This window comes from Macaca mulatta, chromosome 13 (genome assembly GCF_049350105.2).
Source record: "Macaca mulatta isolate MMU2019108-1 chromosome 13, T2T-MMU8v2.0, whole genome shotgun sequence".
Classification (NCBI taxonomy): Eukaryota; Metazoa; Chordata; class Mammalia; order Primates; family Cercopithecidae; genus Macaca; species Macaca mulatta.
This window is the reverse complement of record NC_133418.1, coordinates 100,694,381-100,715,211: the sequence shown is the minus strand read 5'-3', so window position 1 is coordinate 100,715,211 and position 20,831 is coordinate 100,694,381. Positions and strand designations below refer to the sequence as shown.

Below are 20,831 nucleotides of genomic sequence, written 5' to 3'. Positions count from 1 at the left end.
AAATAAATGTAAAAATACAAAGTATATATATAAGTTAAGAAGTATAAGTCACCCGTGAACCTACCACCCATCTTAAGAACTAGATTACTAAATGCCTTGAATCTATCTGTGTTCCTTGACTTATTCCCATGCTTCCACAAGAGGTAACCACTACCCTGAATTTTGTATGCATAATTCCCTTGCTTTAAAAAATAGTTATCACATAGTTATGTATCTTTAAATAAAATACTGTATATATTTGCTTGTCCAATCAATTCCAAAAGTCTTACTGCTTGTTCCCTTGCCTCTCTGCATAACTACTGACCCTAGACTCCTATTTCATAGACTACTTTTCATTCTCCAAATAGGCCATGTACTTTTTGCTCTTAATTTCTCATTTGTCACCATCAAATGCCCCCACGTTCGATCTCTGTCGAAATCCTGACTTTTTCATGGAGCTTAAATGCTCCCTTCCTATAAGATACCTCATCTGAACTCTTCAGCTTTAATATATCCCATTCTATGTTACTTAGCACTTAAAGTTCTATTATTATTTTTTTTTTTTTGAGACGGAGTCTCACGCTGTTGCCCAGGCTGGAGTGCAGTGGCGCGATCTCGGCTCACTGCAAGCTCCGCCTCCTGGGTTCACGCCATTCTCCTGCCTCAGCCTCCTGAGTAGCTAGGACTACAGGCGCCCGCCACCGCGCCCGGCTAATTTTTTGTATTTTTAGTAGAGACGGGGTTTCACTGTGGTCTCGATCTCCTGACCTTGTGATCCGCCCGCCTCGGCCTCCCAAAGTGCTGGGATTACAGGCTTGAGCCACCGTGCCCGGCAGTTCTATTATTTTTAAACACGTATTTTACTCGGTCCTAAATCATAATTTCTTGCTGAGTGAAGGGGGTGTGGGAAAGTTAGAAGGTGGGAACTCTACTTGCCTGTTACCCTCTGTTTATGTCTCCTTTGCTGTTTTCAATTAGTACAGTTTGGATGACATTTTAGCCTGGACTCAAATGTTTTACAGTGAACTAAGGCCAAGTTTTACAGGCACATTTGTGCTAGAGCACTAAAGGGTGAGCTATGCTCACCTGAGGTTTTATAATAGGGTAAGCAGAGAAAAAGCCCAATGCAGAGGAGGATTCTCAGGAAAAGTGAGCTGAGGCTAAGTTCCACACACTCTCTCTTGTGACCCATAGCTCTCCATCCACTGCAAAGCTTAGAGGATGAGGTTTGATCTTCTTAAGGGACAGGTCTTTTGCCAAAAAGTTGGGGGTATATCTGGTGCCCGACTTGACAATAAGAACTTTGAAGAAAGCAATCAAGTTGAATCCATCTTTGAATCCTTATACAACTTCAGGTATTTGTATTTATCAAACGCCTGCTAAATTTTTTGGATGTTAAAATGTCAGATGAGCTACACAATACAAATTCAAATGAGAGTTCTTCAATGGAAGTCCACACAAAAGACCCTTTCTCATGCTCCTCAGCACTGTATGCTGCTTACCTGAGAGATATCCACTCATGCTTTTGTCAAGACTATTAAATTTTTGCCGATATTTTAATCTTGAAGGCTGAGGAACTGCCCACTCTGAGGTCCCAGTCTTGGGTGAGTTCCCTGAGAGTGAAGCAGTCGAGGAAGTTGAGCTATAAAAAAATTTATTTAAAATTTTTATGTTGCTAAATAAAATATATTTAATTAAACTTTGTAAGACCAAGGCATTAAGAATCTTATATACCAGGGGTCCCGAACCGTCGGGCCACAGACCTGTTACAAACCAGGCTGGACAGCAGGGCTCGGTGAGTGGCAGGTGAGTCAGCACTACTACCTGAGCTCCAGCTCCTGCCCAGTGAGCAGCGGCATTAGATCCTCATAGGAGTGCGAATCGTATTGTGAATGGCACATGTGAGGGACCTAGGTTGGATGCTCCCTTTGAGAATCTAATGCCTGATGATCTGAGATGTAACAGTTTCATCCTAAAACCATTGCTTCAAGTCTGTGAAAAAACTGTCTTCCATGAAACCAGTCCCTGGTACCAAAAAGGTTGAGGACCACTGTTATATACTATAATGGTGACTGCCTTTTTTGGGAGACAGAGTCTCACTCTGTCACCAGCCTGGAGTGCAGTGGCATGATCCTGGATCACTGCAACCTCTACCTCCTGGGTTCAAGTAATTCTCCTGCCTCAGCCTCCCGAGTAGCTGGGACTACAGGCACATGCCACCAGGCCCGGCTACTTTTTGTGTATATTTTTAGTAGAGACAGGGTTTCATCATGTTGCCCAGGCTGGTCTCGAACTCCTGAGCTCACGCAATCCGCCCACCTCAGCCTCCCAAAGTGCTGGGATTACAGGAGTGAGCCACTGTGCCTGGCCAATGGTGACTGCTTTTGCATTTTACATTTTTTTTTTTAATTTTAAGCAATTATCACTATTCTTAGTAAAGCAAAGACCATACGAAGTATAGAACTCCATGAGACTACCGCATATAAAGAATCCGCTCTGTGCCAGACCTTATATCATACTAAGGCCTTTACAAATATTTCTAAAATCCTCCCAACAAACTTAAAAAATATTACAGTCCCCATCTTTTAGATGGGTAAACTATGGCTCAGCAATGTTAAGAAAAAACAAGGTCACAGAATCAGTGAGTAACCTGGGATATGAATGTTGTTCTTCTGGGTCAAATCTAACACTCTCCGTACACTACCCTGAAGAGTATAATAGTGATTTATATGAAGGATGATTAATGTAATGAATACTGATGCATTTGTGCTTTGTAAAATTTAAAAGATACCAAATTAGTATAATCTGCTCAAGAAAGAAATTAACAATGTACAATGAGTATGACCACTCCTTGGGAAATATAACATCTTTTAAAGGAAAAGTACACAGCTTTAGGCAAAAAAAATAATTAAAATATTTTTAGTTTACATGAAGTATTTTTTCAAAACTAAAATGCCACAGACACTTAATAATTCTAAAAATAAATAATATATTTTATGTGAGTTGTAAGTAGTAAATTTACCTTAAGTATTTGTACTTGGCCATTATAAAGTAAAACTTAGGTAAGCTCAAAGCTTTAAAAAAATCATTTGCTAAAAAAAGACTTCTTATTGAAAGAATACAAAGCTGTCAGAGTTAGGTAGTCATACCTACTAGATCCTAAATCAATCAGAGACTGTGCTTTCTGTATACTAGCACCTCCAAATCCTCCCATCATCAGACTGTAAGATGACCCATGAGGCAATGCTAAAAAAGAAAAAGAAGGAAAGGATAAAAGAAATTTGTATCTGTTCAAACATAAATATAATAGTTTCTTTCTTTACATGAAATAATGACTCATTAGAAACAAAGTACTCACTTGAAGAAGAATAAGGAATGGATAAAGGCTGAATGAGACTGGCGGTTCCATTTGGTAATGATGATGTGCTAACAGAAGGCACTAGGGGAGCGGGCATCATTAAGGGAGGAAGGTTGGTCCCTGAAGTCGCAGAGGACAATGATGTTATAGGTGCAGCTGGAGGCAATGGCTGAGGAATGGACAGATTGGGCATGCTTCCCATTCCTAAAGTCAAAAGAAAACACTTTCTCCAATGCTAGAAAATCAATTATAAAACACATACAAAAAACAAGTTTACAGTACAGTGGGCAGACTCTATGTTTACCGAAACACCACAGAGAAATTATCCTTCGACCCAGCAATGAGGGAGGTAAACTGCTGCTCTAATACTAATATTCTGATCTGTATGAACTAAGAAAATACCTAGTAAAGAGTTAAATATTCTCCTCTCTCATCATGAATAAAACTAAGCAGCCTTTTCCAATTGAATATGAGTATCCTCAAGGAAAGAATATATTACCAGATCCAACGAGGTTTTTGTGATAGGATAATACAGTGCTACTAAGTTACTTAATACACACACACTCACACACACACACACACACTCACATACACCCACACACTCACACCCACACACCCCCCCCACACACACACCCACACACTCACACCCCCCACACACACACACACACTCCCTCTTCTCTCTCTCTCTCACACTCCCCCCAAACAAAAAGACTGTAAGTAGTAGATATTTTATGAGATCCACTTATGCACATGCATTATTTGCAAGAAAGTGTGTCACATATTTTCCTTTTCTTGTAAGTAACATTCCTATGAATTCAAGGACAAGTCTTTAAAAAGAACAAAGTGATGACTTTTATTCATTTATTAACAGCAGAATACTAATATATAAATATGGTCACACAACGATTTGGTGTTTATCTCCAGAATTCACTACAATAGTGAAATAATTTTGTGGAGTTTGTTGTTTGTTTGAGATGGGGGTCTCACTATGTTGCCCAGACTAGAATGAAGTGGCTATTCACAGGTATGATCATAGCACGCTACAACCTCAAACTCCTAGACTCAAGCAATCCTACCCACAGCCTCCCAGGCAGCCAGAACTACAGGCACACACCCCTATAACCAGCTCTAGAATTCTATGTTCTTTTTTTTTTTTTTTTTTTTTGAGACAGAGTCTTGCTCTGTCGCCCAGGCTGGAGTGCAGTGGCCGGATTCAGCTCACTGCAAGCTCTGCCTCCCGGGTTTACGCCATTCTCCTGCCTCAGCCTCCCGAGTAGCTGGGACTACAGGCGCCTGCCACCTCGCCCGGCTAGTTTTTTGTATTTTTTTAGTAGAGACGGGGTTTCACCGTGTTAGCCAGGATGGTCTTGATCTCCTGACCTCGTGATCCGCCCGTCTTGGCCTCCCAAAGTGCTGGGATTACAGGCTTGAGCCACCGCGCCCGGCCTATGTTCTAAAATATGTAGTGAAGGAACATGTTTCAGATACACAGACATACCTAATTGAATGTTCCATTCAAAATGAGTGTTTCTCACATATAATTATAAGAAATTGCCTGATCAAACTTAACAGAAAACATACCACCTGGTTATCGCTGATGAATATGTAAACCTATGAGCCCAAAGTCTGCAACTTTTGGCCCTAAATTTAGCTGGCTAATTAACCTTTAAAAAAAATTCAACTTACATAAAATTTTAAATTATCTCCCAAATCAAACCATTTCAAGTGAGTTTAAAACTGCTCAAAATTTTTTCTATATTACTAATATATATATAGAGAGAGAGGAAACTAAGACTAGTATTTGGGATTGGCTATACCTAGGGAGACCATATAATTTATCACACAACTAGGAGTTGTAAAAGGAGACACTAACTGGACCAGGTGCCAGGACAAAAGGCATAAATCAGAACTGTCCCTAGAAAACCAGAACACATGGATCCCCTACCTGTGACAGTGAATTTAATATTTATTATCTCTAAAATGAAAATTAACTTGGAATTTGGGGATTGTCATTTTGTGCTAACAAATCCTTTTCTAATACTCAAATATGTCTAGGGATAAAGTTTAAGTAGCAAATACAGGTATTTAAATTAATACACACTTACCAAAACGAGCAGAAATTAATGGAGAAAACATAGGGGGTTGCTTCATAATGGGAGGGAGAACCACAGGCAATTGTTGGCCTTGAAGCTTCAGTTTGATGAGTTTCATAGCTATGGAGAACTCTTGCTGATCCATCTTCCCATCCTTGTTTAGGTCTGATAAAGCCCTAAAAGGAGCATGAGGTAGGTAGATTGGTATGTGGGGTGGTGGTGGGAAAACTAATGTTATTTTGGAGGTTAACAAAGTAAAAAAGATGATATGGCATTCACGTGTGCATCATCACTAAATTTAAAATATCTAATATGTAAAATATATAATAACAAAAAGATAAAACCTACACATTAAGAAATACTGACCAGAGATAACAACTAATAAAACACTGACTGTCTATACAGAATCTAGAAACCTTTGGGCTGAATTCCACCAGTTTAGGTATAAAAAAATTCAAGAGTATAATACTTCAAATTTAATTTATTCATTTGTCCAAATATTTATTGAATACTTGCTATGTACCTCATACACTGCCAGGCATGAGAATATTCCAAGTGGAAAGACGGGGTAGGGGTTGTTACTTATTGTAAACGTTTTTAAAAAAACAGATATTATGGAGAATCGTTTCTTCAAAGAAGGAGCAGGGGAAGCGAGGACTAATTTGGGGTTTATGTATTATGATATAAATGAAACTACAAAGTAACAGAGGATTTTGAGATTCTGCCAAATTACAAGGGAATTTTTCTCAATGACAATGTATATATCTTCCCTTAGAAAATTCTAATGAAATTAGAAATTAGAGAACTATTTCTAATTAATGAAATTCGTTTATCTAATTAGTTTATCTAAATTAATCTAATTAATGAAATTAGAAATTAGAGAATTATTTTCAATCATTTTATTTGCTCAATAAAATTTATTCTCCAAAAAACTGAAGGAATTTTTTTTTTTTTTAAGAGAGTCTCATTCTGTCATCCAGGCTAGGGTGCAGTGACACAATCATAGTTCTCTTAAGCACTGAATTCCTGGGCTCAAGCAATCCTTCCATCTTGGCCTCCCTGAGGAGCTGGGACTAGAGGTGTGGGCCACCACACCCAGCTAATTTTTTTTTTAATTTTCTGTAGAGACAGGGTTCTCACTATGTTGCCCAGGCTGGCCTCAAGCAATCCTCCTACCTCAGACTCCCAAAGGGCTGGCAGAAATATTCTTAATAACCAATAGAATGCAACTAAAAACAATTTTATGTTAACACTATATTACAAAAAAAAATACTATCAGAAAATTAGGTTCATCTATAAAAGAAAACACTTTACCATATTTCAGCTAAAACGGGGGCCGGTAGACCTGACTGTAGGAAAAAATTACGTGCTTGATCACCTGAAAGTAATAAAAACAAAACCCAAGCAGTACATTAGTAAATGAAATTATTCCAATGCTTCTGAATAATAATGGGTATATGTTAATGATTTATAATTTTAATACCAATCATTAAATAATGCAAAAGAAACACAAATAAAAATTATTTAAATAACTTTAATAAGACAGATTTTTAAAACAAAAGTCACATCTGCATTTCTATTGTATATTAATCAGTGATGAAATATTATTCATCTTAGTTTTTCCACAATTGGGATCTTCCTTAAAAATACTTCCACTTAGTAAAATTTATATTTAAAAACACTATTCCCTAAACGAGTTTCAATATAAAAAGTACCAGGTGTTAGGAGACAGTCCTACTGGAGTTTCTTCACACTCCTATGTGTCTTGCTTCGTATGTCAATAATGTAAGACCCTAACTGCTCTCTGTCTGGGTCACTTCTCAGAATTGGGTTCGTAATGAGCAGTCTTAAGGAATCAGGTAATGTCTCCCACTGAGACAAGGGACAAACTTGCTTTACTGCTTGCTACAAAAGGGTGGGTTCCCCAAATTCAGTGTTCCTCTCCTGTAACACAGCATATGTAGCATTCTTCTGGGCTCTCTGCATTGTCTCTGTGGGACTTAGGGAACACTAAAGGAAACAGAAAGATAGATGCCAATGCTGATTTTGCTAGTTATGCTGATGGTCATAAGGTTCTTTGTCTTTGACTCAGGAATCTTGGGTCTTCCCTCAGTAATGGACAAAGCTATTAACCTGTAAGCAGGGTAATCAAATCCTAATACCAGGTAAGGTAATTACTATCATAGCAGTACAAATAACATGGTTAAGTAGATGGATTCCAAAGTCAGGCCGAATGGTTTCAAAGCCCAGATTAACACTAACCATCTTTGTAACCTTAGGCAGTTACATAACATCTGTTAGTCTCAGTTTCACTATTTGTAAATATAGACAACAATACTGCCTACTTTATAGGGTTGTTGTAAAGGTTAAATAAAATAATGCACTTAGCATAGCATCTGGTGTATAGTAAAAATTCAATAAATATCATTGTTCTCATAGTTACTACTATTGTATGTAAAGCACTAAGTTACTTTGGTACAGAAAAAAGTTTAATTAATAGAAAAAAATTTCAAAGGCACACCTAAATTAATCCTATTTTGGCTCTGGTGGTCTTTCTGCAAAACAAGGGCTAGCATCAACAATCAGTGCTTGGTATAGCCTCAAAGACAGAGGGCTAGGATTAGGAAAACAGATTCCAGAACAAAAAGTCTAGATTTTCCATGAAATGAATCTAAGAAATAAACTGAAAACTTTCTAGATATAATGTCAAACTGTGAAACTAGACAATTACACAGAAATTCTTGACTATCATTTGGGATTCAGGAAAAATCTTCCATATCCCAAATTCAAAACAACAAATTAAGACAGTTCCAGGAAAAATAAGAAAGTTACCATTTCTTTAATTTCTAGAATTCTGACTGATATGAATTTTATCGTTTATTAACACAAATTTGATGGCAGTCAAATTAAAACTAATTCTTAGATATCACATAAGGACCATAATTCACAAATAAAATTATAAACACAAACCTGTTATGTAACCTCCTGAAGGTTTGAGGTTATCAAACTGCCTGTCATGCTTAGTACGTTCTTCAGAGGTAATAGCCCACATGTTTGGTCCTCCTGAAACATAAGTGGAATAAACTACAGTGTATACATGAGAATGCTCAAAACACAATTCTAAAATGTAAACAGAAAACACAAGTGTTCACTTTATGACAGTATTTACTATCTGAGTGACACAAAGAGTAGAGCTGTATCATAACCATACATAGCACAGCCCTAAGGCTTTTCACTCATTCACTCAGTTAACATCTATTGAACAAGTGCTATATAACACTCACTGGAAATGGGCATCAAGCTAAATACTGGCAATAAAAAGATGAGGAAAATATTCCCATCCTCAAGGAATTCACGCTCTAGAAAACTAACAGTACTTACAGTATTCACCTGTGAAGAATCCTAAGCGGAAATACATACTGACATAGTTTAGCCCTGAGTCCCCACCAGAACCTCATTTTGAATTGTAATCCCCACATGTCAGAGGAGAGGCCTGGTGGGAGATGACTGGATCATGGGGTGGATTTCTCCCCTGTTGTTCCTGTGATAGTGAGTGAGTTCCTCACGACAGCTGACGGTTTTAAATTGTGGCACTTCCCCCCTTGCTGCTTCTCTCTCTCTCCTGCTGCCACATTAAGATGTGCTGTGCTTCCCCTTCACCTTCCACCTTAAGTTTCCTGAGGCCCCTCCAGCCATGTGGAACTGTGAGTCAATTAAACCCTTTTTTTCATAAATTACTCAGTCTCAGGTAGTTCTTTATAGCAGTGTGAAAACAGACTAATACAGATACCAAAATAGCTGTGCCAATTCTGAGTTAGAAGCACCAAGGATGAGATGACAGGAAAGAGAACACTGAGGCAGAGCCTTGAAGCTTAGTTTGAATTTTGCCACGTGAAGAGGAGGGATAAGAACATTTCACACCGTAAGGGCACAGCATGAGAAGTCAAGGCTTGTGCAAGGTACTGTTAAGTGCACTGAGCAGACTAATAACTAGAGTTAGTAATAATAAACAGGTAGGGTGGAATTAACTGTAAAAAGGTCTTAAATACCATCCTCAAGAGCCTGACCCATATCCTGGAAGTTATAGGCTAAGGGGTGGGGGATCACAGGAGATATACAGACCTATTGTGAAATTTCAGGATTCTACTCTGACCACTCTGCACATGATGCATCTTTCTAGCCCCTAATGAGAACTGCAGGCAGGCTTGGTTCATAAACCCTCCAGCTGGGCCACTGAGGTAAAATGGGATCTAGAGCAGGAATTTCCAACCCCCGGGCCATGGACTGGTACTGGTCTGTGGCCTGTTAGGAACCTGGTCACACAGAAAGAGGTGAGCGGTGGGCAAGTGAGCATTACCACCTGAGTGGCACCTCCTGTCAGATCAGTGGCAGCATTAGATTCTCATACGAGTGCAAACCCTATTGTGAACTGTGCGTGTGAGGGATCTGGGTTGCATGCTCATTATGAGAATCTAATGCCTGATGATCTGCAGTGGAACATTTTCATCCTAAAACCATCCCCCTCCCACCATCCTACCCCAAATCTGTAGAAAAATTGTCTTCCATTAAACTGGTCCCTGGTGCCAAAAAGATTGGGAACCAGTGATCTAGAGGATTCAAAGTTAATTCTGGTTAGGGTTTATGAAAATGTCCCTCTTACATCTAACTCTTCTGGAACACTAGGAAATGGTAAAGTTATAGCTCTGAAATAAGAAACCAAGGTTTAATAGCAGTAGAGAGCAACAAGAAGGCACCTGAGGAAGAAATGCCTTAGATCCCAGGAGGTATGGTATTAAGAGAGGAATTAATGATCTTTTCTCTTGTAGAACTGCCCCTGTACCCTTCTCCAAGAAAAAATGCCTTGGTATGGCTCTCCTAAATTGTAGGAAGCACCTTATGAGTCCGCCATTCCCCATCAGGAGCCTTATCAAGAGTCTATCGGGAACATCAGAAATGACCCCAGCAAATGTACCTCCCGTCCATATCACTTCCAGAGGTCTTTCCCCACCCCCAATCTCAGTAATGGATGAATTCCAATCAGCTGGTAGTGAGGACAAACAAAACAAGTGGGACTAATTCGGGCAATCCCTCCAAAAACAACGACTAGACTCCATTACTCAAACTGCACTGGAAACCCTCAGACTTGCCAGTCATCCAGGAAGCTATGTTAGAGGCACTGTGCCCCTCTTCTGATGTAGGTCCCACGGCAGCGGGAGTTGCGGGGGAAATAACTGTAAACATTTTCTTTCCAAGCATAACCCATGCGTACCCTTGATCTTCTACTTCTTCTGTGGAAACCATGCATTAACTTGCCTCCCTCCAAAAACACAATAATGTACATGAAGAGATCTTCAAGTGTTTAAAAAAAACACTTCCTCGGTCCTGGAAGGCAATCAGGTCAGCCTCAACTCACTGGTCAGGGCTGTTAGAGATTTACCCTAGATTTTCTTTTTTGCAGGCCAAGACAAAGTGTGTGCAATTATGAATACAACCTGCTGTACCCAGATTACTGATTCAGGCCAGGTAGAAAAGTTAAAATAAAACTTAAGGAGAGGCCGGATGTGGTGGTGCACACCTAACCCCAGTATTTTGGGAGGCTGAGGCAGGACGATCCCTTCAGCTCAGGAGTTTGAGACCAGCCTGGGCAACATAGTGAGACCCCATCTCTACATAAAACTTAAAAAATTAGCCAGGGGTAGGTGGCTCACACCTGTAATCCCAGCTACTTGGGAGGCTGAGGTAGAAGGATTGCTTGAGCCCAGGAGATTGAGGCTGCAGTGAGCAGTGATCACACCATTGTCTGGGTGACAGAACAAGACCCTGTCTCAACAACAACAACAAAAAACAATAACAACAACAACAAAAACACATTGTTTTTTAAGGAGAAAGCCACCTGGCTTTCTAAGGGAGACATTGATTATTTATAGGATTTGTTTAGCTGGGACCCTGCAGAGCACAGCTGAGAACATTGCAGGCTGAGACCAACCTGCTGCTTGGAGTCCTGTTGATCAGTCTTAATCAAATGCTGCATAAAATAAATCAGACCTAGTCCCAGCCCCTGTTTTGTCAGATTAATCAGAGTGGTCAACTTAGTTGTATGTGTACTCACGAGAAAATTTGCTAGAAGTCAAGACAATGGAGAAACAAGGGAGAGAAACTCTTGGGAGACAATTCTCCATGAGTTTCTCATGTTTCTGTACATCTTCTAAAGAAAAGGATTGGTAGCTTTTGTTCCAGACTCTCTTTGAGGATGTCTGCATTGCAAATACAGGGGTTTCTTCCTGAGCTTGGGATTAGCTTTTTGTTGTCCACTCTTCCCATGTGGTTATACCAGCTCTCTGGCAGTTTCTGTAAAGTTCTGCACATCCAACACGACTAATCACCATCTATACTTCTGACTACCTTTTCAATTTATTCCATTTCTGCCAATAAGGAACCAAATATGTTTAGGTATATAAACTCATACATAATTCCTGCTTGTATTGTATAAAAATCTGCCTTACAATTTCCTAGGAATGTATATCACTGAAAAGTAGGTGCTCACTATAATTTTTAACACTAATATGGATTCAACAAATTATTCTTAGTCCTAAGTGACTGGATTAAAAAATCTATAAATATCCTCTCTTTAAGAGAAGTTTTAAGATTATAGTTAAAAATAAAGAAACAGATGTACTGAAGAACTAAGGACCTAAAATAGCTAAACCTACACACTTTCTAAATAAAGAAATACCACATATGTAGTAAAAATCCTACTTGGTTTACCAGTTTATCAGAAAATAAAATAAACCTGTCAGGATTCCTGTCACTAGGAAGGCAAGTAGTGTAGCCACAGAACTGATTTTCTATTATATGACTTCAGAAAAATGATGATGCTGATTTTAAAAACAACAAAAATGACAACAACAAAGGATGACAAAGATGGAAGCAGCTCACCTTTATTGAACCCTGACTACTGTCAGGGACTTTATATGCAGTAACTCACTAAGCCCCCAGCATTAACCTATACATTAAAGTACTATTATTATTCTCATTTTATAGGTAAGGAAACCGAAAACCCATGGTGATAAAGTAACTTGCTCAAGGTCATACAGTAAGTGACAGAGCTGAGATTAGAACCTGGGTAGCCTGACTCCAGAGCCTGCATGCTGAACTCTGCACTATACTATGTCCCAACATATATGGATAAGATGCTCATGTTCTTTGTAATTCAGATGCCACCTCTATAAACTAGGAATATTATGTAACTCCACAGGCCTGTTGTAAAGATTACATGTAATATACCTCCGTTATAACTAACACTTAATGAAACTCACCGCGTGTCAGGTACTTTTCTAAGAGCTTTACATGTACTGCTTCAAGTAAGTCTCATAAGAATCCCATGAAGTAACTAATGCTATCACTGTTTTTCAGAGAAGGAAACAGTGGTACAGAGATACTAAATAATTTGCCCAAGGTAATAAAATTGGTAAGTGTTGAAGGCAAGACTAGAGTCTACTCAGGCTTAATTAAGAGTCTTAAACTATCTGTCTTGTTGGTAATTAAAAAGAAATACACTCACAAATATATTGTCCATTGATTTCCAACAAGATGAGAAGATAATCCAAGGTAGAAAACAGTCCTTTCAGAAAATGGTGCTGAAAGAACTGGATATCCATATGAAAAAAACAACAAAAGAATCTCAACCTTCCAGCATTTACATGAATTAACTCTCAGTGAATCACATAACTAGATATAAAACTTCTGGAAGAAAATGTTTGTGATTTTGGATTATGCAATGACTTTTTGGAACACAAAAGGCAAAAATCATTAAAACACTTTGACAAACTGGACTTCATAAAAATCTAAAATGTCCACTCTGTTAAAGGAGGCTCTTAAGGAAAAGACAAACTACAGACTGAGAGAAAACATTTGCAAAACATATTCAATAAATATAGGTCAGCATATATATAGAACTATCCAACTCAAAAATTAGAAAATAATCCCTCCTCCAAAAAAAAGGAACAAAAGATTTGAACAGACACATCAAAGATAAACAGATGGCAAATAAGCATGTGACAAGATGCTCAATATCACTATCATCAGGGAAATGTAAATTAAAGCCACAAAAAGGTATCATTACATGTCTATTAGCATGTCTGAAAATTTAAAAACAAATTTTAAAAAAATACAGAGTGCTGATAAAGATGCCAAACAACTGCAACTCATATATGCTGGTGGGAAAGCAAATGTGACAGTCGCTTTGGAAAACAGTTTGGCAATTTCTTGTGAAGTTAAATATATATTTCCACATGACCCAACAATAGACTCTTGAGTATTAACAAAAGACTCTCGGGTAAATACCCAAGAGAAATAAAGACCTATTTCCACATAAAAACCTGTTCTCTGATGGTTATAGCAGATTTAGTCATAATCACTAAAACCTGGAAATAACCCAAATGTTCTGCACCTGAATGGCTGAACGGATAAATTGTGGTACACATTTATACAATGGAATACTACTCAGCAGTAAACAGAAGAAATGCATGCAACATTATGAATGAATCACAAAGATATTTTGCTAAGTGACAGAAGCCAGACACCAAAGGCTACATATTATGTATTCCATTTATATGACATTCAGGAAAAGGCAGAACTGTAAGGACAGAAATCTGATTAGTGGTTGCCAATCATACGTGGCTAAAGGTGGAGGTATAAGGCTACAGAGAACTTTTTAGGTGATGCAAATGTTTTATATCCTAATTTATATGACAACACAGTTATAGAAACTCATCAAACTGTATTACTTTAAAAGGGTGAATTATACCCCCAATAAACCCAACTTTAAAATAAACTAAAACAAAAATATAAAGCATCTAATACATGCCTGCCATATGAAGAGTGCTCCATAAATTAGTTTCCTTATTCAACCCAATCCCAGGGAACAATATAATTAAAAAGAAGTCAGAGCATTCAAATCTTTCTCAGGGAATAGCCTGAAACTAAGGCTCTTTAGTTAGAAACCTTAAGACTATTTTAAGTCTGAAGAGTTTGGTTAGGAAGGCTTAAAAGCCGCCCTAACATACACGGGTATATATCCCCAGGCAGTGATAGACTCCACTGCTGTCTTAAGACAAAACAGAGTTCTGCTGCATCACCAGTGCTCATCACAATATGATGCTGTCTTATATATATTACTATCTCCTCACATTTCCTTGGCTACGTGTTTTCACAAGGGCTAACTCAACCCATCTGTTTATGTTTACTGCTTAGTTCCTCATGTCTCCAATCAGTAATCTTGACACCTTCATATTCATTCATTCAGTAAACATTTATGGGGTAAGAAGATGAATAAAATGAACCATTGGGTTGGGTGCTTCGGAAGGCTGAGGCAGGGGATCACTTGAGCCCAGGAGTTGAGACCACCCTGGCCAACACAGTGAGACCCCATGTCTAAAAAAATTTTTTTTAAGTAGATGGTAATGGTGGCACATGTCTGTAGTCCCAGTTACTCTGGAGACTGAGACAGAAGGAATTGCTTGAGCCTGGGAGGTTGAGATTGCAGCGAGCAACGTTCATGCCACTGTACTCCAGGGTGGGTTGACAGAGCAAGACCCTGTCTCAAAAAACAAAAACAAACCAAAAAAACACCTTAAAGGAACTCACAGACTCTAATATTTTAAAGAGACTCCACCAGCCAAGAAAATCACACACAACAATCATGGTTACATATTATCATGATTAATGTAACCAAGAGAATAAAAATGTTCTAAGGCATTTTAACAAGGAATAATTTTTTAGTAGTGTTCAAATAACCTTTTAAAAACTTAATCATATTAAAACATAAAGTATTAATGCACCAAGAATTTTCTAGGAACAAAAAGATAACACTGGTCAGGTGTGATAGCTCATGCCTGTAATCCAAGCACTTTGGGAGGCTAAGGTGGGAGGACTACTTGAGCTCAAGAGTTCAAGACCAGCTTGGGCAACATAGTGAGACTCCCACCTCTACAAAAAATTTAAAAATTAGCTGGGTGTGGTGGCTCATGCCTGTGGTCCCAGCTACTCAGGAGGCAGAGGCAGGAGGATTGCTTGAATCTAGCAAGTCAGGGCTGCAGTGAGCTGTGTTCATACCACTACACTCCAACCTGGGCAACAGAGTGGAGACCCTGTCTCAAAAAACCAAACACTGAAATCAGAAAACTGGGCAATACATGTAATCAAAGCCAATTTTAAAATAGTTAATTCAATCCTGGCTTTCTTATTTAGATATATCAACTAACAGAACGCTTTGACAAGGCAAAAGTTTGAACTTCAAGTAAAAATCTCCCAATCCTACTCTATATTTATCTGTAAGCCTTACTGAAGAGGCAGAAAAATCTAAGTTTGGGGGTTGATGTCTAATATATCCCTAAAAAGCTAACAAACTTTTACAGTATCTAATAATCATGTTAGAAATACATTAAAATTCTATCCACTTCCCCCAACTCATAACTGATATTGAAAATATGGGATTTTGATAAACATTTCTGTTGCTTATTCTCATCTCACCTGCTGGCTCTTTCAAACAAGTTCTTATAGTCAGTGAAGAAAAAAAAGTTCACATTAACAGAACATCTACTATAGGCTAGATCTCATCCAGTAAGTAGTCTCATCTCTGTTTTTACATACACACACACATCTATACATACACACATACACACATACACACACACACATATACATTCACACACAGGCATACTTACAGACAACTCCCAATAGCAATGGGCATCAAAAAAATTTAACAATCTATGTCAGGATTACTAGAGGAGCAAAGTTTTGTACTATACATGAATGCTGCTCTCCAGTAACATCTTAAACCCTGAATTGAACTTAAATTAAATATGTCTAAGTTATCGTCAATCTTCTAAGTAGGAAGGTAACACAGTCTACACATGCAATTAATTCTTCAGAAGTTTAAAAAAAATTATCTGTATGTCTATATAGCACTTCTAAACACATTTTCCAATATTTTAGATGATTATTCACATAATCATTCTTTTGTTATTGAATATTTCACTTGTTCTCAATGTTATATTTTGTATAATGCAATGAACTGCAAAGTAGATATATAAATGTTTATGGAATGGAAGAAGCAGAATAAAGAAGGACCGGGACTGTACCGCTTTATGTTCATTTTGCTTATAAACCTGATTAATATGTTGCCTGAAGTTTACAATTCAACTGTTTAGTGCAAATTCCTTTGTATGGGGCATAAAAATGCTCAAACTTGAGTAGAGCATGTTACTACTACAATTACTGCCCTACTTTTAAACTTTATACATATATCACTCATTATGGAAAAATTATTTAATTATTAAAAATTGTCTGCGGCATTAATCTTTATAATCCCACACCATTTTCCCAATAGGAGCAATACTCACATTAATCCTTAAATAATAGGTTGAAAAGGTAAAACACGAAACAATAAAATTTTTACTTCAAGTCTATCCTTAAATGACACAGGATCTTATCACGCATTAGAATTTGATTCTACCTTTTATACAAATAATTCACTTCTCCAAGATTTTCCTAAATCCTGAGGCATAAAACTTTAGATATACAACATGTATTTTCAATTATACAAATAATTCACTTCTCCAAGATTTTCCTAAATCCTGAGATATAAAACTTTAGATATACAACATGTATTTTTGTTATTAATGTAATGATTTGGTCCTATGTCTGAAAACAAGTTTAAAAAACAACTGATTAACACTAGATGGTAATATCAAAACAGAACGGCTTCATGAAGATGGTGGAATGGTGATTCTTCCCTCCTTTTTTTTAATGCTTTAATATTACTGTTTTCAATTTAAATAATAAAGAATTATTGAGTTTATTCTCTATTTCCTGATACTTATCTACAATTAGCTAATACAATTTACCATAAAATTAAGAACTCAGTATCTAGATTTCTTTAGCGATTTAAAAATATAATGCATTTTTTTCAATTAATTATAAATGACAAACACAGTAACAATACCTATTAAGGGTAGTTAATTAGTATTTGGGGAAAGAATTAAAGCTACAATCAGAACAAAACTTTAAACATTTTTCATTATCGAAATTACGTAAGCATTTTCTTTTTCCTTTTCTTTTTTTTGTTTTTGAGATGGAGTCTCACTCTTTCCCAGGCTCACTGCAACCGCCACCTCCCAGGTAGTTCAAGTGATTCTCCTGCCTCAACCTCCCAAGTAGCTGGGATTACAGGTGCCCATGACCACGCTCGGCTAGTTTTTGTATTTTCAGTAGAGATGGGGTTTCACCATGTTGACCAGGCTGGTCTTGAACTCCTGACCTCAAGTGATCTGCCTACCTCAGCCTCACAAAGTAATGGAATTACAGGCATGAGCCACTGCACCCAGCCAGCACTTTCTTTTAAAATGTTTATTAAACAATTATGTATGCAGGCATACGTAATCTTATCTAAAGGGAAAACGTAATCTTACATAAATATTACTAAGTTAATCTTTATTGGCTTCATCGGTTTACAATCATCTTATGCCATCAAAATACCTTTAATATTCACCTTATAGCACTCTGCTTTTTGTCATCCAGTTTTATGCATCAAACACAATACACCTTTTGGTTATTCCTAACTGCTCAATGGCAAACACACATTCCAGAATACAGTCATGGGATTTACGACATAATATTCTTAGAGAAGATATATGCAGTGTTCCAAAATATTTTCAACAAGAATACTTCAAGTTTTGTATTTATAAGCTTAAGGAAAATTATCTACACGAATATTTTAAACCTCTACCAAAAAAAAAAAAAAAAATCATAACCTCATCTTGCCACAAGCACAAAGCTGCTTACCATTCATAGCTGTGGGAAACTGAGCCATCATGGTCCTGAGTTTTCCTTGCTAGCTCTCGGCCATCTGCAACATAAAAATATTGTGCCGTTGGTAATACAACAAGGGCAGATCACAGCTTAGTGCACCCGCTAAGCAGTAGGAATGTCTGTCCCCTTCAGCTCACACTTCCAACAGAAAACAATGCAGAGCTTCTGCTGCTGCTGAACAGGCAGAATTTACATTTGAGGAAGGGTAAGAGATTCTGTTGGGTAATCACGCTGCCTTAATACAGAAAAACAGTCACATATTCAATAGCAGATACTGAATAAAGAAACCCTTGGCATGAACCAACATTCTTGCAGAAATTAATTTGGGAAAGAAGAAAATAAATCAACTGTATAAACTAAGTATGTAAAAATAACATGGAAATCCTTTTTTTTTTTTTTTTTTTTTTTGAAACAGTCTCACTCTGTCACCCAGGCTGGAGGGCAGTGGTGTAATCTCAGCTCACTGCAACCTCTGCCTCCTGGGTTCAAGCAATTCTCATACCTCGGCCACCTGACTAGCTGGGACTACAGGAATGCTACACCATGCCTGGCTAATTTTTGTGTTTTTAGTAGGGATAGGGTTTTGCCAGGTTTACCAGAATGGTCTCAAACTCCTGGCCTCAAGTGACCCACCCACATCAGCCTCCCAAAGTGCTGAGATAACAGGCGTGAGCCACTGCACCCAGACCATACTATCATTTTTTCAAAACTCCCAAACAAGAAAATTATTCAAAATAAATGTAGCACAGTTGTTTAAGTGAGCTCAAGGGGTTTATAAAATAGTCTAAAAGTAATTACTAAAACACACACATAATTATTAAAATACATAATAACTAAATGTGTTTGGCAAGCACTCTAAGAGAAGGGACTTTGGAAATTCACAGCTCTGGGTTCAAACCCAGCTCTGCTATTCTCCCATCTATGACCATGGAAAAGTTATTTAACCTTTTTTGAGACTCAGATTACTCACCTATAAAAAATACTCTGCAGAAGTATTTTTTAAAGTGTTAAACATAATCCATTAAACCGCCTGCCACATAGGGTATTCAACAAATGGCTGCTATTTTGCAAACATCCAGAAAAGGAGAGTGCAATATCATTCTGAACCCTGAATTCATTATTCAGCTGTCAATAAATTCAAAATTTGTTTCATGAATATTTTTCTGAGTTTTTTTTTTTCCTTGAGACGGAGTCTCGCTCTGTCGCCTAGGCTGGAGTGCAGAGGCACAATCTTGGCTCACTGCAACCTCACCTCCCAGGTTCAAGTAATTCTCCAGCCTCAGCCTCCTGAGTAGCTGGGTCTACAGGCGCACATCACCATATGCCCGGCTAATTTTTGTTTGTTTGTTTGTTTTAGTAGAGCCAAGGTTTTACCATGTTGGCCAGGCTAGTCTTGAACTCCTAAGCTCAAGTGATTTGCTTCCCTCAGCCACCCAAAGTGTTGGGATTACAGGCCACTGCGTCCAGCCTGTTCCACAAATTTTGAGAACAGGACCAGTTAGGAAGTGAAGGCCTAGCAAATTTACTGCAATGCACTTAGTAATTAAAACCATGGATCATAATATTGCAGGAAAATTCTACTATATTAAAAGATCATGCTGCATCTCATATATTTACCCAAATCATTTAAATATTTATATTTTTAGAAGCCTAAGAAAAATATTTGCACAGCCATTTTAAACAAAGAAGGCATTAAGTAGTATATACATCATGGTCAACATTTGTCACCATTTTATAGCTAGCTTAAAAATGAACACAGAAGGAAGTCCCATAAATCAAGTTATGACTACAACTTCCTCAAATACAGAAATACTGCAAACAAATATAACATTTTTACTTCTTCAATTTTAAAACATAAGTAATGTTAACTCAAAATAAGCTATATGCCTGAAAACAAACTATCTACTTAACAGATATGCAGTAGCAAGGGCCTTTACTAGTTTTCTGTGGCTGAGACCATTTTAAAATGTGGGAGAAAACCCACTATTGCAAATAATGCATTTTCTAACTCTGCATAATAGCATGTGAATTACTAAAGATGGCTCTAACAGAAAAACCAATGAGGAATGGGATCCCATGGACACAAGGCCTCAATCAGTTGGGATCTAGGTCTAAAACTTACAAATCATCTGTCTAGAACCATTTGTTGGTCATCACGTATTCTGCGAATACAAAAGAATGCCAAATAGAGAGCAGTATGAAGAAGAAGAGGCGAAAATGAACCCCAGATCGACCAAAGCCTGCATGCCACTGCACCCTGTGCCAGGCGCTTACCTCCCACCACCGTCGCCACCACCATGCCCAAGAGAAAGGGTGAAGGGGATGCCGAAGGAGATAAAGCCAAGGTGAAGAACGAACCACAGAGAAGATCCATGAGGTTGTCTGCTAAACCTGCTCCTCCAAAGCCAGAGCCCAAGCTGAAAAGACCCCTGCAAAGAAGGGAGAGAAGGTACCCAAAGGGAAAAAGGGAAAAGCTGATGCTGGCAAGGAGGGGAATAACCTTGCAGAAAATGGAGATGCCAAAACAGACG

At 37.9% G+C, this 20,831-nt stretch overlaps 1 protein-coding gene across 16 annotated transcripts in view; it reads right to left on the bottom strand.

The window, feature by feature from the left end:
* Positions 1-20,831, bottom strand: part of ITSN2 (intersectin 2) — a 158,161-nt gene that overhangs the window by 105,538 nt on the left and 31,792 nt on the right. For 10 of the 16 annotated variants that reach the window (XM_015111819.3, XM_015111816.3, XM_015111820.3 and 7 more), the window contains exons 2-8: positions 18,274-18,337; positions 8,401-8,493; positions 6,745-6,808; positions 5,443-5,606; positions 3,338-3,541; positions 3,129-3,225; positions 1,482-1,621 (exon numbers count right to left, since the gene is read on the bottom strand). In XM_015111819.3, coding sequence (XP_014967305.2) covers positions 1,482-1,621; positions 3,129-3,225; positions 3,338-3,541; positions 5,443-5,606; positions 6,745-6,808; positions 8,401-8,493; positions 18,274-18,304 — 793 coding nt within the window. In that variant the 5' untranslated portion in view covers positions 18,305-18,337. Of the gene's footprint in view, positions 1-1,481; positions 1,622-3,128; positions 3,226-3,337; positions 3,542-5,442; positions 5,607-6,744; positions 6,809-8,400; positions 8,494-12,366; positions 12,434-18,273; positions 18,338-20,831 lie in introns of all 16 variants that reach the window. The other 6 variants (XM_077960063.1, XM_077960066.1, XM_077960068.1 and 3 more) reach the window with 2 other exon arrangements.